The 20,458-nt window shown below is 42.7% G+C and overlaps 1 protein-coding gene across 3 annotated transcripts in view; it reads left to right on the top strand.

Annotated features, from left to right (window-relative positions):
* Positions 1 to 20,458, top strand: part of LOC126174995 (uncharacterized) — an 897,629-nt gene that overhangs the window by 561,031 nt on the left and 316,140 nt on the right. For all 3 annotated transcript variants that reach the window (XM_049921478.1, XM_049921479.1, XM_049921481.1), the window contains one exon: positions 6,956 to 8,273. In XM_049921478.1, coding sequence (XP_049777435.1) covers positions 6,956 to 8,273 — 1,318 coding nt within the window. The remainder of the gene's footprint in view (positions 1 to 6,955; positions 8,274 to 20,458) is intronic.

Genomic DNA, 20,458 nt, shown 5'->3' with positions numbered 1-20,458 from the left:
AGAGGGCGCCGTACAACCAACCAATGTGTTCTCCACACAGCCTGCCTTCTACATACAGTAGTATTCGAAGAACTGTGACAGACGTCCGAACAACAGGGACTTACATGCATTGAGAATAAAAAATAGCGGTATGTAATATATAAACCATATGTTATGCCATTAGCTGTAACTTTTTATTATAGCATCTGACTATGTACTTCTTGTATGTTTAGCTACTAGCCGAAATCTGGATTTGCATAATAAAATCTAAAAAGGATGACTGACTGCTGCACTCTATAATTTATGAGTCACATACAGTCGCTGAGTGCATCCACTTTCCGAATGGAAGGTAACCTGACAAAAAATAAGCGTTTGTAAAAGAAAATTTGATTCTCATAATTTTGTTTCACAAATATTGTACATGGTAGTGTTACTTACGAATTATTAAAGTTAATACAACAAATTTAAATATTAAGTTTTGGGTAGTTAGATGGCGGGGTTCTTAGCTAACTGGAATGAACATAAGATGGCAGTGACTTCCTTTGCCCAAACTTGTAATCTTTTATGAATTTTCAAACAAGAGATTTTTTCCGGTATTCTTACATTTAAAGAAATTCTCAGAAAGTCGAATTGTTACGTTCTTAATTTGCGTACTAACAGTAGTGGTACCATATTTTGTCACGTTTCACATCAACAAATGTATAATGCAGCAAAGCGATGTGGGACTAAGTAAAGAACAGCCGTGAGTAAATACAAAAAAATGTGCAGGCAGACAACAGTCCTTGATGTGAACGAAAATCGGACATAAAATACCACCACTATATCAATAAAACGAAACACGTTTGGTGACAAAAGTACGCATTTTCTTGTTGTTGGACAGACAAATTTTAGATATCTTCAGTAGTTGTTATATGCTTCCACGTTCCCAGCGATGGATTATAGACCTGTTTTTATATGTTTGTTTAGAAATATATTCTCTGAATTGTCTCTCTTTGATCAACTACGCGCTGAAGCATTTTGTGTTTCAAGTGTAGCCTGAGGAGATCCACTGGTTTGTTATTAAGAGGACGAATATTTCAGTGGCTTGTTTATTGTTGCCATTGTTGATTGTTGATCAGCAAATATTTATCATCATAATGGCCGGCTTTTACGATACTGCAATGTCACAAAACTCATTTGTGCCCATGATACTATGCTGTGATTCAAGTGCTAAGTACCTGAAGTCTTAGTTTCCAGCCATCATTCCCTCGCTCACTTTCATTTATCTCTTGTTGTTGCTGTTGTTGTTGTGGTCTTCAGTCCTGAGACTAGTTTGATGCAGCTCTCCATGCCACCCTATCCTGTGCAAGTTTCATCATCTCCCAGTACCTACTGCAACCTACATCCTTCCGAATCTGCTTAGTGTATTCATCTCTTGGTCTCCCTCTACGATTTTTACCCTCCACGCTGCCCTCCAATGCTAAATTTTTGATCCCTTGATGCCTCAGAACATGTCCTACCAACCGGTCCCTTCTTCTTGTCAAGTTGTGCCACAAACTCTTCACTCTCCAATTCTATTCAATACCTCCTCATTAGTTATGTGTTCTACCCATCTAATCTTCAGCATTCTTCTGTAGCACCACATTTCGAAAGCTTCCGTTCTCTTCCTGTACAAACTATTTATCGTCCATGTTTCACTTCCACACAAGGCTACACTCCATACAAATACTTTCAGAAACGACTTCCTGACACTTAATTCTATACTCGATGTTAACAAATTTCTCTTCTTCAGAAACCCTTTCCTTGCCATTGCCAGTCTACATTTTATATCTTCTCTACTTCGACCATCATCAGTTATTTTGCTCCCCAAATACCAAACTCATCTACTACTTCAAGTGTCTCATTTCCTAATCTAATTTCCTCAGCATCACCCGACTTAATTCCACTACATTCCATTATCCTCGTTTTGCTTTTGTTGATGTTCATGTTATATCCTCCTTTCAAGACACTGTCCATTCCGTTCAACTGCTCTTCCAAGTCCTTTGCTGTCCCTGACAGTATTACAATGTCATGAGCGAACCTCGAAGTTTTTATTTCTTCTCCGTGGATTTTAATACCTACTCCGAATATTTCTTTTGTTTCATTTACTGCTTGCTCAATATACAGATTGAATAACATCGGGGAGAGGCTACAACCCTGTCTCACTCCCTTCCCAACCACTGCTTCCATTTCATGCCCCTCGACTCTTACGACTGCCATCTGGTTTCTGTACAAATTGTAAATAGCCTTTCGCTCCCTGCATTTTACCCCTGCTACCTTCAGAATTTGAAAGAGAGTATTCCAGTCAACATTGTCAAAAGGTTTCACTAAGTCTGCAAATGCTAGAAACGTAGGTTTGCCTTTCCTTAATCTTTCTTCTAAGATAAGTCGTAAGATCAGTATTGCCTCACGTGTTCCAATATTTCTACGGAATCCAAACTGATCTTCCCCGACGTCGGCTTCTACCAGTTTTTCCATTCGTCTGTAAAGAATTCGTGTTAGTATTTTGCAGTTGTGACTTATTAAACTGATAGTTCGCTAATTTTCACATCTGTCAACACCTGCTTTCTTTGGGATTGGAATTATTATATTCTTCTTGAAGTCTGAGGGTATTTCGCCTGTCTCATACATCTTGCTCACCAGATGGTAGAGTTTTGTCAAGACTGGCTCTCCCAAGTCCGTCAGTAGTTCTAATGTAATGTTGTCTACTCCCGGGGCCTTGTTTGACTCAGGTCTTTCAGTGCTCTGTCAAACTCTTCACGCAGTATTGTATCTCCCATTTCATCTTCATCTACATTCTCTTCCATTTCCATAATATGGGCCTCAAGTACATCGCCCTTGTATAGACCCTCTATATACTCCTTCCACCTTTCTGCTTTCCCTTCTTTGGTTAGAACTGGGTTTCCAACTGAGCTCTTGATATTCATACAAGTGGTTCTCTTTTCTCCAAAGGTCTCTTTAATTTTCCTGTGGGCAGTACCTATCTTACGCCTAGTGAGATAAGCCCCTACATCCTTACATTTGTCCTCTAGCCATCTCTGCTTAGCCATTTTGCACTTCCTGTCGATCTCATTTTTGAGACGTTTGTATTCCTTTTTGCCTGCTTCATTTACTGCATTTTTATATTTTCTCCTTTCATCAATTAAATTCAATATTTCTTCTGTTACCCAGGGATTTCTAGTAGCCCTCGTCTTTTTACCTACTTGATCCTCTGCTGCCTTCACTACTTCAACCCTCAGAGCTACCCATTCTTCTTCTACTGTATTTCTTTCCCCCATTCCTGTCAATTGTTCCCTTATGCTCTCCCTGAAACTCTGTACAACCTCTGGTTTAGTCAGTTTATCCAGGTCCCATCTCCTTAAATTCCCACCTTTTTGCTGTTTCTTAAGTTTTAATCTACAGTTCATAACCAATAGATTGTGGTCTGCCCCTGGAAATGTCTTACAATTTAAAACCTGGTCCCTAAATCTGTCTTACCATTATATAATGTATCTGATACCTTCTAGTATCTCCAGGATTCTTCCATGTAAACAACCTTCTTTTATGATTCTTGAACCAAGTGTTAGCTATGATTAAGTTATGCTCTGTGCAAAATTCTACCAGGCGGCTTCCTCTTTGATTTCTTAGCCCCAATCCATATTCACCTACTATGTTTCCTTCTCTCCCTTTTCCTACTCTCGAATTCCAGTCACCCATGACTATTAAATTTTCGTCTCCCTTCACTATCTGAATAATTTCTTTTATCTCGTCATACATTTCATCAATTTCTTCGTCATCTGCAGAGCTAGTTGGCATATAAACTTGTACTACTGTAGTAGGCGTGGGCTTCGTGTCTATCTTGGCCACAATAATGCGCCCACTATGTTGTTTGTAGTAGCTTACCCGCACTCCTATTTTTTTATTCATTATTAAACCTCCTACTGCATTACCTCTATTTGATTTTGTATTTATAATCCTGTATTCACCTGACCAAAAGTCTTGTTCCTCCTGCCACCGAACTTATACTCGTTCGTAAAGTACAATCAGTAACTACGGGTCCATCAATTTTTCTTGCTTTATGCTCTTCTTCACGTGAAAAGGTCCCAGTATAGTCATTTAGCCGTCATTTCAAACAATGCACATTACGAAAAACCACGGAAAAGATAATTTGGAAGGCAAGATAATGAGTCTTGAGACTTTTTTAGTTGCTTATGTAAACATGTTTTCTTAGCTGAAAACATACGCAGTGTTCAGCACAAGAATTCACCCCCTTAAAAGCGTCAGCCGTACGGCCTCTCGGCTCATACTGACGATCTTGAGCGCCAGTCACGCACTTGTTAAGGCACTGACTCCATTTCGGGAGGAGTGAGGTCTCCGGCCAACCAGGCTTCTTTCCGTGCTTCCCGAAACCAGTACCGGTGAACGCCAGAAAGTTGCTTTTGAACAGGTCACCGTCGATTTACTGCTCCACCTGGTCCAAATCTCAACGATTTAAAGGAACTTCGTTCATTCTTTCCAAAAGAGGCGTCCGAAAACGAATGCATGACCGAAGCATGGAAACGTGGATGCTCACCACAGACGTCGTCTTCGTCCATGTCCAGCGCACCTCTCACAACACTCTTTTCTCGTTTGGCTGTCTAACTTGCCTTTCAGTCCGATCAATGAAAACATATCACTGCACGTAGCGACTCTAACACTGTGCTTAGGAGTTCCACTCTGTTTCTTTCAGTGTTATTTCATTTAAGTTGATAAGTTGTGCTGCTTCGATTTAAGTATAATTCTTTGATTATTTGTTCAGAACATTCACCATCGAAGACATAAGCTCCTAAACTCATAGCGTTGTGGAAATCTCCGTTTTAACTTTCCAATCATTTTTTCCTGATTGTTCGTACCCTTGTCATACTTCCATCCTTGAATTTAATCTCCCACGAACAAACATTGGTCATTATTACAAATATTCTTTGCTGCTTGCTCAAGCAAAAGTTGAAGACTTTTGTAAAGCATTCCGCACCAACACGCAGTAAAGCGACACAGATGTTAAAGCTATATATATATATATATATATATATATATATATATATATATGTGGAAATTTTTCGATAAGTACGAGGGTCCTTCAATAATTAAGAGACAAATTGTCCTAGGAAAAGACTGTTAGCAGGGCAAGTTTGATACTTTCATGGCTTTAAGTTGGCATCACTGGGACGAGCACTGCTCAGCTGATGTATCAACACTGTTTTGTTTATAACCTCAAAAATACATTTCAAGATGGCGAGTCCGCTTGAAACGTCCACATTAGTTGAACAACCTTCTGTTGTTCGTTTTTTACTTGCTGTAGGCGAGAAACCAGTGAATATATAGTGTACAATGTCTAAAGTTTGTGGTGATGGTTTTATGAATCGTGTAATTTTTTTTTACAAGTGGGTAGAGCAGTTCAAAAATGGTCGCGACTCACAGACTAACGAACACCGCTCTGGCCGACTAGTTGCAGTTTCAAGTCCCTCACTTGGAAGTCGTATTGACGACATTATTCGTGCCGACCGCCGTGTGACTGTGGAGATGCTAGTTGATAAGGTTCAATTAGTACTGGTACAGTTCGTAACATTATCTGTAACAAGCTGAAGTATTGCAAAACATGTGCAAGATGGATCCCAAAGGAGTTGACGCGACTACACAAGGAAACAAGGTTGAGAGTGTGCACAGAGCTAAAGGAGCGTTATGAAAGAGGTGAGCACTTCCTCAGCAAAATTTTAACTTTTGATGAAACTTGGGTTCACTATTTTGAGCCAGAATCAAAAAGACAAAGCATGGTGTGGAAGCACACCAACTTACCTGTCAAGAAAAAATTAAAAACCCAAGCATCAGCAGGAAAAGTCATGTTGACGGTGTGTTGGGATGCTGAAGATCCGTATTTTTGTGATTATCTCGAAGACCAGCGTACAATGAACAGCCAATACTACTCGGATTTGCTTTTAAACAAGGTGAAGCCAGCCATGAGAGAGAGACGTCTTGGATATCAGAGGAGAGGTGTGATTCTCCAGCAAGACAACGCACATCCTCGTATTGTACAACTAACCCGTGAAACCATCGACAAAATGGGCTGGGAAATACTGCCTCATCCCCTTTACAGTCCTGATTTAGCACCTAGTGATTTCCATTTGTTTGGTGCATTAACATAAAGATAAAGAATTATTTGCAGCCGGAATAAAAAAGCTTGCAACCCGTTGGAACAAGTGCATAAATGTTCAATGGGATTATTTTGAAAAGTAGAAAAAGTATTGTTGTGCAGAAACAAACTCTTTTTTCTCCAGACCAATTTATCTAATTATTGAATGACCCTCTTACATTATCCGATCTGAGTAGTATGCAGGGCAAAAATCGGTTAGTAAAATGTTTAATTTCAACTATGTGATTTTTTGGAAATAGTGCTTCGTATTGTGCGACCATTTATACTATTAATGAATGAGTCACAGAAAAGATTAACTTTTTCTTAATAAGTAGTTACGAACTTAGTCTAAGATTTACGTAAAAGCTATGAAAAATCCGAACTGAAAGTGACAAAGTAAGAACATCGTCGCCACGTAGAATATCACAGGGACTTATTTATAGCCTGCAAAGAAAGTATAAAAGTACGTATTTTTGACGTGTACGCTGAGTTCTGTTTTTTTACACTTCCAGAAATTTCGATTGGGTGTTGTGAAATAACTGAAACTCTTGCACGAGTAAGCGCCGGTCCGCTGCGGAATTAATATGTACTATAAAGCATTTCAAAAGTACCTCTGTTTCATTTTGTATGATGATTTCATTGTGTATTATTTGTCTTATTCGTCCTGCGTCCTGTTACGTGGAACAGTACTAAAAGTAGCTCTAAAATAGTAATGATAAACATCATAGAGAGATTTTTACTTTCGATACCCACTTTCTATATTTACAGGTATGATGTATCATCATTAGTAAAATGAATCATTTTGTCTTTTAGGAATTTCCGGGTCAAAGGAAAAGAACGGCGCTAAACGACGGCCAATGGATGTTGAAGTGGAAGACAGAAAGCATTGGCAACAACAAGTGGAACAGAAAGAACAGCAACTGCAGCAGAACCACTTACAAGAGCAACAACAAAAAGATCAGCAAGAACAACCACCCCAGAAGCAGTACCAGCACACTCAGCATCACCAACAGTCTTCACCTCATCAGCAGCCCTTGTATCACCACCAACAGCCTTCTCCATACCAGCAGTCCCCATATCACCACCAACAGCCTTCACCACATCAGCAGTCACCATATCACCACCAGCAACCTTCACCACACCAGCAGTCACCATATCACCACCAGCAACCTTCACCACATCAGCAGTCCCCATACCATCAACAGCAGCCTTCACCACATCAGCAGTCCCCATACCATCACCAGCAACCTTCACCACATCAGCAGTCCCCATACCATCACCAGCAGCCTTCACCCCATCAGCAGTCCCCATTCCACCACCAACCACCTTCACCCCATCAGAAATCTCCATATCTCCAACAAGCAGCTTCACCACATCCACAGTCCCCACTTAATCACCAACAGCTGCCACCTCATCATCAGGCTGCTCAACACCACCAGCAGCCATCAGAAATACACCAACAGCCCCCTCAACATCACCAACAGCCATCAGAAATACACCAACAGCCCCCTCAACATCACCAACAACTGTCACCAGTGCAACAGACCCCTCAGCATCACCAGCAGCCATCACCAATTAGCCAACAGGCTCCTCAACATCACCAGCAGCCATCAACACTACAACAGCGCCAAGAGTCATCACCACTTAACCAACAGGACACTCAGGATCACAAACTCCCATCACCCCCACAGGCCCCACAGAACCGTCAGCAGCCATCGCCACTTCAGAAACAGAGCCTACAGTATCACCAGCAGCCATCGCCTTATCACCAACAGTCATCACATCACCAGCAGTCATCACCTTATCACCAGCTCCCATCCCCTTACCACCATCAACCATCACCATATCAACAGCAGCCCTCTCAATACCACGAGCAGTCTTCTCCAAATACCCAAGAAGCACATCAACAGCATCACAAATCACCACCACAGGATCACCAACGGTCTTCGCCACAGCAGCAGCAGCAGCAGCAGCAGCAGAAACCGCCTCCGTCGCCCCATCAGCAACTGCCTCTGCAACAGCACCACCACCAAGCCTCTCAGCTCCACCAGCAGACTCCACAGCAGGTGTCACAGAAAAAGCAGCAACAGCAGCAGGAAAACCACTGCGATACTCAGCAAGGTCAAGCCGAGTAAGTATTTAAGCAAGTATGTGATAAATTTCTTTTCAGCCTCTAATAATACTGTTCTCGTGAATTACAATTCTACATGACTTCACGAAAGAAGACAGATCTGCATTAGCACTAACTGTTCACTGAGTGAACAGGTATGTTCTCACCACTTCGTTACTGTTAAGATGCAAATAATTCGGACTGTTGTGAATGACACATTGTCTCTGACACTCGAGAATTCCTTATTAAGGGAGACGATCAGTGAAAAGTAAGTTTTTCGTTTACACTGACATCATACAAAATATTCCTTTAAATAAAATACAATATACTGAAATAAATTTACACTGTGATCAAAAGTATCCGAACGCCCCCAAAACATACGTTTTTCATATTAGGTGCATTGTGCTGCCACCTACTGCCCAGTACTCCATATAAGCGACCTCAGTAGTCATAGACATCGTGAGAGAGCAGAATGGAGCGTTCCGCGGAACTCGTGGACTTCGAACGTGGTCAGGTGATTGGGTGTCACTTGGGTCATACGTCTGTACGCGAGATCTCCACACTCCTAAACATCCCTAGGTCCACTGTTTCCGATGTGATAGTAAAGTGGAAACGTGAAGGGACACGTGAAGCACAAAAGCGTACAGGCTGACCTCGTCTGTTGACTGACAGAGACCACCGACAGTTGAAGACGGTCCTAATGTGTAATAGGCAGAGATCTATCCAGACCATCACACAGAAATTCCAAAGTGCATCAGTATCCGCTGAAAGTACTATAACAGTTAGACATCGATACCTCTCCTCAGTGCAGCACTCCGCGAAGAATAGGCTGCCATTCCCCAAGAAACCTTCCCGCCCTTGATTGAACATATCCCTGCGAGAATGGAAGATGTCATCGAGGATAAAGGTGGGCCAACACCATATTGAATTCAAGCGTTACCGATGGAGGGCTCCACGAACTTGTAAGTCATTTTCAGCCAGGTGTCCGGATACTTTTGATCACATAGTGTGTACAGGGTGAAAAGTATTTAAACCGACAAACTCTGGGAGGTTGTAGGGGACATAGAAATAAATATTTCTCCCTAATGTCATTTCTCCCTAATGTCATTTCTCCCTAATGTCATTTCTCCCTAATGTCATTTCTCCCTAATGTCATTTCTCCCTAATGTCATTTCTCCCTAATGTCATTTCTCCCTATGAGGAGTATTTAAACCGGTGGAGGCCGTCTTACGCTCTTCAGTTGTAGGCAACTGCTGTGCACCAGTGAAGTAGCGCATTGTCTCTGTTTACTAATGGAGCGATACACATGCAGTAAGCACACTGAAATGCTCGGTGCGTACTACGTAGAGCACGACAACGGACGAGCTGCACAGCGGGTTTAACAACAATATCCTAATCGCCGTATCCCGCATCATGCGACCTTTGCTGCTGTGTACCAACGTCTGCGTGAGACCGGATCATTTAGCAAATTACATGGACAGGGACGCAGTCGCACAGTAAGTACGTTGCAATTTGAGGAAGCTGTCTTGGAGCATGTGGAGCGGGATCCTTCAATCAGCACTCTTGCAATTGCACGTAACATGGGGACGAATCAGACGAATGTAAGAACAGTCCTTCTAGAGCAATTGTTACGTCCATTTCACTTATAGCGTGTCCACAACCTGGAAGCAGTTGATTATCCACCCAGTTTTCGCAGTGGTACCTGGGACACTGTGAAATGCATCCTACATTTCCATCCTCTGTGTTGTTTACCGATGAAGCAACGTTCGGGCGTGATGGAGTCTTAAACATGCACAATTCGCATTTTTGGAGTGAGGGTAGCCAACATGCCACAGTTACTAGCGCTCATCAAGTGCGGTTCTTCGTTAATGTGTGGGTCGGTGTTGTTGGGGACTGTTTACTTGGGCCGCACCTGCTACCTAGGCCATTAAATGGCAGGCACTATTACAATTTCCTCGCCAGAGCATTGCCAGAATTGCTGGAAAACGTCTCGCTCCCTACAAGACAACGCATGTGGTTCCAACATGGCGGGGCGCCGGCACATTTCAGTCGTCGTGTGCGTCGATTCCTGGACCGACGGTTCCCAGAAACGTGGATTGGCATAGATGGTCCTGTACCATGGCTTGCTCGATCCCTAGATTGTCCCTTCTGGACTTTTTTGTTGGTTTAATTAATTTGTTGCCGGAGAAATCTTCCTCTACCGGTTTAAATACTCCTCATAAGGAAAAATAACATTAGGGAAAAATATTTATTTTGATGTACCCTACAACCTACCAGAGTTTGTCGGTTTAAATACTTTTCACCCTGTATAATTGCACTGTAAGTACTAAGACATAATGAAACTTTCCTACTAGTGTAGCAGACTGTAATTAATGTACGTCTCTACATTGCTCGGTCACCACGAACGACCAACACTGCGTCCCGTCTGAATTCATGAGATTATTGATGAGATCCTTGGCAACTTTTTCTGCTCTTCGAGAACAGCTATAATCAGCTGTGCAATAGTCGTGTGATGTATTAGCTTAGTTAAAATGTGTCTTCCAAGAGAATAAAACGCTTGCTGAAAAGGATTTGCCGCTAAAGCATACTGGTCGTGTCATTAGCGATACGACACCTTGGGAGCAAACCTACAGCGCTATGAGTACGAGCATGAACATTAATGAAATGGAAAGCATCGGCCATAACGCCAGGCTGTCAAATCAGATGTCAGAAGAGGACATTCCTGTACTTCAGAATAACGAGTTTAGAGCATCCACAACTTTTCATTTTAAGCTACACGCCAGATCAAATGTTCACCTGCTTCTGGTTCCACGCTGTCTTCGTAAAAACGCGTGGCCGCCATGATCGACAGCGAAAGGCGAGGTCTATAAAAGGCTGCTCCAATCGTTCCGATCCGTTTGAAGTTATCTTTCCAGTCCTCTGCATTTACGCAGTTCCTTGCCTCACACAATCCCGCAAAGATCAAGTTATCAGTTCATCTTTTTTAATCGTTCGATTATTAAAGGAAAGAAGGAACTGTTGACCTCGTTCGTATAGTCCTCCTAAACCTCACCAAAAACTCCGTAAATCATGTCGTTCGTTGTGCCCCTATCCACAGTATTATTCCACTTCGTCTTCATACAACACCGCGCGAATTGGTAGTAGGGCAAATACCATGGGTCTGCACGCATATAATCAAACTTCACGTAAAGCAGTGGATGAATAACTCTGGTCAAGGTAATGTTGTCGCGGTAGGGTGGAGCGATACTCTAGGCTCAACTGTGGGCGTTCCACGTGTAAACTCTGACGGTTCTCGCCTAGTGTGTTGGCGTAGTGGTTAAGCAGGACTATAGGAAGTGCAGGACTATGATCCCCGTCCCCTCATCCAGATTTAGATATTCCTTGCTATGCAAGTGAGCAAGTCATTCGTGGACACACAGCATAATATCCTGGGATATGGCATCAGTATACAGGAGTAGGCTCCGAATGACTTCCAACACAGAAATCCGATAGTCTTCACAGTATGATGTGGTCGTCGTAGTCGTATCTCCATCTTCGTCCCCTTCAGCGAAATGCGTAGGACTGCTGCAGCATTCATGCTTAATAAAACATTGAAATGCCATTTATAGCGATCAGATTCTAGGTGGAATGCGAAAACAAATATCGCCATTAAACGTCTCTTGCCCACATTTAAATAAGTCTGCTGATTTACAAGGAAAATTAAAACTCAAACAACAGTAAATAACTTTCATATTCATTCTCTGGAATAGTCTCGTTGCGAATAGCAGTTATTTTGTCCAAAGCTTGTAGGTGAGCAACTCGCTCTACTTGAACATGTAGACATTCGGGAGAAAGTGGCCTCACCCGATATAGGTCCGTGGATGGTACCAATATGTTCCAAAACGCCGCGCGAAAATGATTTTTCAGAGGGCCATATCTTGGGTTCTATTTGAGATAGTCCTTGGCGTAGCGGCCATTAGCATTCCCATTGGAAAAACGGCCATACCGTGGCTATGATGCAGTTGGATCAAAATTAAAAAATTGGTAGCTCACATGGTAGAGCACTTGCCCGCGAAAGGCAAAGGTCCCGAGTTCGAGTCTCGGTCCGATCCACAGTTTTAATCTGCCAGGAAGTTTCATATCAGCGCACACTCCGCTGCAGAGTGAAAATCTCATTCTGTTAACATTACACACTTTGACAAACTGCCTATTCGCTTCTGTCTCGGGTTCTTCGGCCGTCGTTCATCTAATGATTTTACTGACGTTTCACCAGCACGAGTGGCTGGCATTGTCAAAGCTTCACCGTCCATTGTCGGTGGTGAACTGGAGCCGAACTTTTTAAAGAGGGGAGCCCCTCCACGCCCACACTGGCATGATGGCCAACACAAAAGGTCTACTGCCATCTCTGCATAAGGGTTAGTATTCACTAAAGTGAGGTGTCGCAGGATGTGGGTACTGCGATGTTTGCGTACGTCTGGTTAGGATTAACCATTAATACGCGCTCATCTGGAGATATATTGGTCGAAATCTGACGAAGGGTAGCGGTTTGAAGGGCAGAGGAAAAAAAGTGCCAAGGCAAGAGCCAACGAAAAAAAAAAAACCTCTGCGAAAGTTAGGTCGGGCGGCAAGAGCAGTAGCGGTTGTCTTGCTGCCTGCGATAGGTTGTGCAAGGATAGACTGTGTTAGTAGTGGGTATCATGCATGTCGATACCTTGACGTTGTGCGTTTGTGCTGCTCGGCGGCTGGCGCTGGTTGCTGGTACAGAGTCCTCGTTCAGCGTCAGCAACCTGCAACAGTTAGGTTTGTTATCGATCTTGTGTCCGATAGGTCATATACCGGAGGCACAGTGTGAGGGAATGTTGGCTGATTGTTTGTGCGTCTGTGGGCGAGCTCGTCGGTGTCCCTGCTGTGGCTTGTTGGTCGGCTCTAATAGCAGCTGGTAGTTGCCAGTCAGTGTTGCTGATATGCAGGGGCTTGCCGACGTTTGTCGCTGTTTGCGTATGTTAGTTTACCATAGGTGGCTATGCCCTAGCTAGCAGTGTCTTTGGCCGCTTGTGCTTCCACCTGTGGTTGTGATCGTAGTTTCCCAGAGTGAGGATGAAAGGATTGTTAGAGTGTGTCGAGTTCCTGTATAGTCGTGTGGCGTGTTTTTTGAATACTTCCTTGAGGGTATCAAGGCGGTATTCATGGTGAAGATCCACGGTGCGTGTGTAGCGTGGAGCGTTGCTAATGATTCGTAGCACCTTGTTCTGTATGATCTGCAGGCGGCGCAGTCGTGTAGGAGCTGCATATCCCCAGACGGAAGCTGCGTACGTCATCAGAGGTCTAATCAGTGTCATGTATAAGGACCTCGACACCCTCCTATTCAGTGTGCTTTCCCTGTTGAGCATTGGGTAGAGCTGTTTGAGCCTCGCGTGCGCTCGGTTGGCAACGTATTCGATGTGGTCCCCCCATGTAAGTTTCCGGTCCAGCCAGACACCAAGGTACCTGACTTTCTCTCGGAAACGTATTGGGCGTGTATGTAGTGTTATTGGTCTACAGTGTTGGTGTTTGCGCAGTAGTTTCGGTCTGCGTGTGAACAGAACTGCTTCGCACTTGTCGACGTTTACTTTAATACGCCATCGCTCCAACCAAGGCTCAGCTGTTCTGAGTGATACGCCATCGCTCCAACCAAGGCTCGGCTTGCGGCCGCAGTCTATATGTACCTGGCGCGCCAACGTCCGAAGGTTTCTCCGCGGTCATTTCCGGTGTGGTTCTCCTCTTGCTACCTGCGACGGTCGTTCGCTGCAGTACGGGAAGCCAGGATCCGTTTACCTTAAGGCTTTCCTCTTTCTTGTTGAAGCCGTTGGCGTGTTTTTGTATTTCTACAGCTTCTCTGAACAAGAGTGTGTGATAGTGCTTCTCCACAGCCAGAACTTCCGTGTCGGCGAATTTTATTACTGGGTTGGCCTCACTCAGTGCGTGCTCTGCCACGGCCGATTTCTCAGCCTGCCCCAACCAGCAATGACGCTTTTGTTCTTTGATCTTGGTGTTGATTGATCGTCCAGTCATTCCGACATCAACTTTTCCGCATGTGCACGGTATACGGCATATTCCCGACATTTCAAGTGGGTCTCTTTTCTCCTTTGCCGATCTAAGACACTCTTTGACTTCCTTGTCGGTTTGAAAATCATCTTTACGCCATGTTTGCGCAGTATACGGCCGATTCTGTCCGTCACTGGGAATGTGCGGCAGAAAGGCCGTACCAGTCATTCTTTTTCTGATCCCTTACTTCGCCGAGTGTTTGGCTCTGTTACACTTCTAACATAATTTGTGGAGTACCCATTGCTCCTCGGAACACTTTCCAGGTGTTGCATTACGCATCTGAGGCGCTGCGGGCCTATTAATCATGCCTCTTTTCTGGCTCGAGTGGTGGTTTGATAGTTTGTGCAGATATCGGTCCATGTGTGTCCGTTTTCGATACACGCTGTGTCCCAGGTTTTCGCCATGTCTTGTGACCAGCACATCTAAGAATGGCAGTTTTTTGTCCTTTTCTACTTCCATGGTAAATTTTATGTTGGCATGGAGGCTGTTCAAGTGTGTTAGGAAGTAACAGAGCTGTTCTTCACCATGGCTCCACACAACGAAAGTATCATCGACGTATCTGTACCACACATTAGTTTTGCAAGTCTCCAAGTCAAATTCGAAGCACAGGCACTGGAAAGCCTTAAGGTGAACGGATCATTGCTTCCCGTACTGCAGCGAACGACCTTCGCGGGTAGCAAGAGGAGAACCGCACCGGAAATGACCGCGGAGAAGCCCTCGGAAGTTGGCGCGCCTTGTACATATAGTCTGCGGCCGCGAGCTCGGCTCCAGTTCACCACCGGCAATGGAGGGTGAAGCTTTGACGATGTTAGCCACTCGTGCTGGCGAAACGTCAGTAGAATAATTAGATGAACGTCGGCCGTATAACCCGAGAGAGAAGCCAGTAGGCAGTTTGTCAACAAGTGGCCACGAAAGCCTTAAAATTTTGTATTACACACTTTCTCCAGCCCAGACAAATTGAGCAATTGGTTCTTTTGCACTAGGTATGGTTAGGGTGGACCTTAGATGAGTTAAGAGCACCATTTGTTCATGGGCGATTTTTGGTAAAAGCTATGATTTTTGGAAAAAGCTATGATTTTTGGGTTATGGCCTATAATTTCTGGTCACGATCGATCGTCGAAATTTTTACCGTACGCTTTTAAGATGTTGTTCTCAAGGGAACTTGAAACTTTTTCAGTATCACTATTCGCTACCGAGATCCAGAAGTTGAAAGTTATCGCACTTACGCACGTAAATATGCAGGTAATATCCAGTCTGACCCATGACAGTAGTTTTAACTGACGTAGTGAACACACGCCAAGGGTTCTGGGGTCATCGCAAGGGTTCTGAGTTCACGATTTAGTTAGGAGGCTGGCGTCTTTGAAATGGCGACGAAAAACATAGTTTGGTGACCTCGGACATTTCGAAATATTGTCACAGTGAACGAAAAAATTTGTTATTTCCACAATCAATCAGATTAGTTTTGCCATTGAACAAACACATTAGCCTCAAGGATAACCAGACTTCACCCAATGTCTTTAGCTGGTTACTGGAGGCTCACATGACTCAGAAACTGTTTTTTTTTGTTTTTTTTTTTTTTTGTTTCTCCATGGAAGTGGGTAGGGTTTATTGTTTTAGAGCTCGGCCCAACGTAGAAACATAGTGAGCTGGGTGTAGAATAGAGGAGTCCGGTTGGGAAAGGTTAAAATGAAATGTACAGTTCTGGCATTTGTCTTTCAACTAAAGTAAACCACCAGAAAGCTTTGACTGCGGCATCTTTTAATTGCAGTTATTGAACGTAATATGTTGTATACAGGATGTCCCTGGTGGATTTGTCAATTTTCAGAGATATAACAGGGACATTAATTCGAAGCAAGAAAGGCTAGTAAACACGGCCTCTAAAATACATACCTTAAGAGCTACGAGAACTTGTTCATCTTCGCTACTGAGAAACAGACCTCTTCTACTGAACAAGAGGTCATCGCCCTTGCAGTACGCATTTTAGAGCCCATAGTTGCATGACTTTGCTTCGAGTGATCGTTCCTGACACCCATGAATACTGACCAATCCTTCTGGGACATGTTGTAAAGAGGCTGAACCTGAAACTCACCATCATCATTTCAGAGAGTGTTCAGAGGTATTTTGTATTTTGATATAAGGTACCTGTTGTCTGCGGTGGCTCGTTGCAGGATACGTTATTTGGAAATAAACGTAATTCATTCCCCTACAGCAGGGATGGGAAAAACAGACCTGTTAACCGTACCGGTACTTCAGTATAGAATAATCGGTATTTTTCGGTATTCGTTTGGTCTCGGCTGCAACAAGTTTTCTAAATTTCTTGCTAATAACTGGGAAACAAAGTGACTTGTAACTTTCCCATAGCAGAGGTGGAAAAATTTTTGATTTTAAATAAACAATTTAAGTAACATTTTTACTATAAATGAGTGACGCTTATTCTTAAAATTTAAATAATGAGCGTTTAGATAAAATGGGAAATGCCATCAATGCTATTTCAGCAACAACACAAACAGTTGGAAACTAGCAACAAACACATGACATAAGAATGTGTACGTACTTGTTGCCGTGTGGTCTGGGCTACTAGAAGGTACGCGTGTACGCGCGGTGCACTAGATATTCTCCCGCCTCGTCTATCCGGTACTTTCTCGTGTCGCCTTCAGCCGGTTTGATCGCAGAATGAAACCACGTTAGTTTGTAAGTATTTTGCGAAGCGCGGAAGCAGTGGAGTACAATGCTCCATTTGTTTTCAAAGATTAAAAACGACAGGACGCACAGTATATTTTCGACATCAAAGAAGCAGAAAAATTCACAATGTGCGTTAGAAAAAAAGGTAAATTTGATTGATATATCTATAACTTACTGACGTGTTATAAACATGGGATAATTGATCCCTTAATTTTGTCACTGTCGGTCCGTTATGGCCAGGGGACATCGGCTGGTGCGTACTTTTCAAGTCAATAAACTTTTCCAAAAGTCGTATACTTTAAGCTACGAGTATTTTATTTCGAACGCAACCAGTTTCGGCAGCTCATTTTGCCATCTTCAAGCCCCATACCCTTTTTTTTGAATCAACGAACTTATCGTATAGCGCCATAAAACTGGGTACCGTGAATCCCAATCGTTGTGCAACTGATTCGTACGAAAGCGTGACCTGAACTCAGTCACTTGCGGTCACACTTTAGTATGCGTATGGGGCCTGAAGATGACAAAATGAACTGCCAAAACTGGTTGCGTTAGTAATAAAATAAAATAACCTCAAGTATACAGCTTTCGGTAAAGTTTATTGCTTTAATTTTGTGGTTGCTTTAGGGTAAAAAATTTATACTATCCAAAAGTAGCGATGCAGGAAATTTGTCGTCTTTTGACCTTTCGCTCTCTCCGTCGCAGCTGACCGTTTCCTTCACCTTCGCCATCTTTACCGGAGACAGTGAGACCAATTTCTGCCACAACATCAATCTCATATCGTTCTAGTTCTCCTCCCCTTCCAACTACATTTTTTTTAAGCTTTGTTGGAGATTCGTTTATTTCTGGAAATAATAGCAATAAAAAGCCGGAAATCAGTCATTTCAGAACCCAGTTATTTCGAGCGGTTTTAACAGTCAGGTTAAACTAGAAACGAAACATCCGGTGTAACCGAAAACCGGTTGTTTCGGCGATAACTGCCAGCCATAACCCACAGTATATGCTGTCAGAACAATAACGCAGACTTCACTCTCAACCTACATGTTTGTAGCATCGGAAAACTGCAGATGAAAACTGGCTGTGATGTGGCCTTCCATTGCATCCTGCGAACGCCTGCAGGAGGTGCATATAGACCATTTCTGAATCAGTAAACCGATCCATACTGTTGCATATCACTGTTGACGTGTAACACTGTTGGAAATTACAAGCCCGAGATAGAACACAGCAGTACCAGTTACGAACTTGAGGACGAATAGTTAAGAGGCCATTACAGTTGTTAACGGCAGATATCGTGAGTGACAGGAACAAGTTTTTTTTCCAAACAAGTGCTTACATTTGCACTGTTTTGCAGATATTTTTAGTGCAGTCGAGATAAAGATAAATGAGGCTAACAAATCAAATGAAACAAAATTGTGTTTCGACCACGGTAGGCTAGTGGTGAACAATGTCGGTGAACAACATTCGAAATTTAGCCTGTAGATTTAGGGTTAACCCTGTTACTTCCCAAGCCATCAGAGCACACTGTCTGAAAGGGATAGCCAGAATATTTTATTCGCTGGACGGCAGTGTAGTTCAGGAGCCAATTGCACAATTCAAGCCGCTTACCGTAAGAGGTCGAACTACTAACAGACAATTACCTTGTACTTTTCAGTGTTTCAGGGGCAGTGACATACAGAGGCCATTTCCACCTCATCTGGTCATCCTGAAACGTCCCCTTTAGAACAATTTATACACGACTGTGCTGATAAACCTCTTACACTATTTGCTTTTCAAACAGCTGAGCGAAACTGAACGTACTCAAACATTCACTAAAGTGACACACAATATTTTTAGCGCAACGCAATCTATCAAAGATCCCTGCAAAAGAATGGCCCTGAGTAACATTAAACTACACCTTTCAAAAATCACTTACCTCACAAAGATCTTCATTACTCGAACTACTGCAATACAGCGAGCACCACTACTGCCAGCTAAATAAAAGATTCAAACTACGGAAGGCACTAACTACTGATAGGGATAGTTAGCAAATGAAAGATTTTAATAGAGAACAAACACTGTATTTACCTTAATAATCATAATATATATAGCAGTTCAATTTCAAAACTTCCGCCATCTCTCTCCCCACATCCACCACTGCTGGCAGCTCACCTCCAACTGTGCAACGCTACACGCTGTTCACATCCAGCTGCCGCTGCCTAACACTACAATGGCAGACAACAATGCAAACTAGCCACATACTGCACACAGCACAGCCAGTGATTTTCATACAGAGCGCTACGTAACGTTGCCAATAAGAAAACATAAACAGCCTACTTACATAGCCCCCATGCTCCCCACAAAGAATTTTACAAAATGGTGTTGGGCACTGGCCAATACAGATTTGAAAAAATTTTTCACAATTACAGTAACAATGATATAAAATGCACACACTTATTGATACAATGTTGGTCAAAAGCTAAAATTTTCTCACAGTCCATAAAGATAGTCCTGATCATTCATCATAATAGTAATTACAGTTTTTTTCCACAAAGTCTCATTAGTAAAAGAAATTGCACACAGAAGTAGTGGATTTCCATGCAGTCTTGAAGAAGTAGTGGTGTCCTTCCAAAGGAAAGACAGTGCTGACTCTTGACATGCTGACAGGTAATGGGCCACAATGGAGCAAACCCACAGCAGAGTCATTCGAAGTTGATGAATATTGGTAGGTAGGTCATCACAGAGTAGACCAACTGTAGTCCTGGTAGAGATTGTGGTATTGGTGGGCCACCAGAGATGCAGACCAACTGTAGTCCTTGTAGAGATGGCCAGCAGCCATCTGCTGCGACTGTGCACAATCACCATTGAAGAGTCTTGCAGATAATAGAGCAAGTCCATAACCACCACTTGTGCACTCACAAAGTTTTTGGAATTGTCCTTAGAACCAGCAATGCTGTTATCCAGTCCCTTGCTGAATTATTAACACACGTGCAAACACTAACAGTCACAACTTCTCACATTTTGTGCATTACTGTGACCAACAGAAATGTGTGCAGTGAAATGAATGCTTACAAGTTAGTTAATTTGATTAACTGGTGTCAATTACAATATTATAACATGAGAATACAATTACAAAGGTACAAAATACATCATTAAAGAACATAACAATACAGAGAACATTTGTAGTACAGGCTGTACAACAGAATAGAAATAAACATATACATCAGTGTTACAGGAATTATGACATAAGTAAATACGTAAAAGATCAGAATAATGATTGAAACATCCACTTCACACGTGAGCATTAAAACAAAACAGAATAAATAATGTCTCAACATTTTTTCAAAGTAAATAACATATTATTAATGCCAATTATATTTGAGGATAACAGTATTCCTCATCATAGTGAATGTAGCTTAATATTAAAAGAAGAAAAAATTCTATGAAACTACACAGACAGGAAGAAAACAAATACACAAGGGTACACA

The sequence above is a fragment of the Schistocerca cancellata genome, chromosome 3 (assembly GCF_023864275.1).
Source record: "Schistocerca cancellata isolate TAMUIC-IGC-003103 chromosome 3, iqSchCanc2.1, whole genome shotgun sequence".
Classification (NCBI taxonomy): Eukaryota; Metazoa; Arthropoda; class Insecta; order Orthoptera; family Acrididae; genus Schistocerca; species Schistocerca cancellata.
The sequence above is the reverse complement of the archived record's forward strand: the minus strand, read 5'-3'. Positions and strand labels throughout refer to the sequence as shown.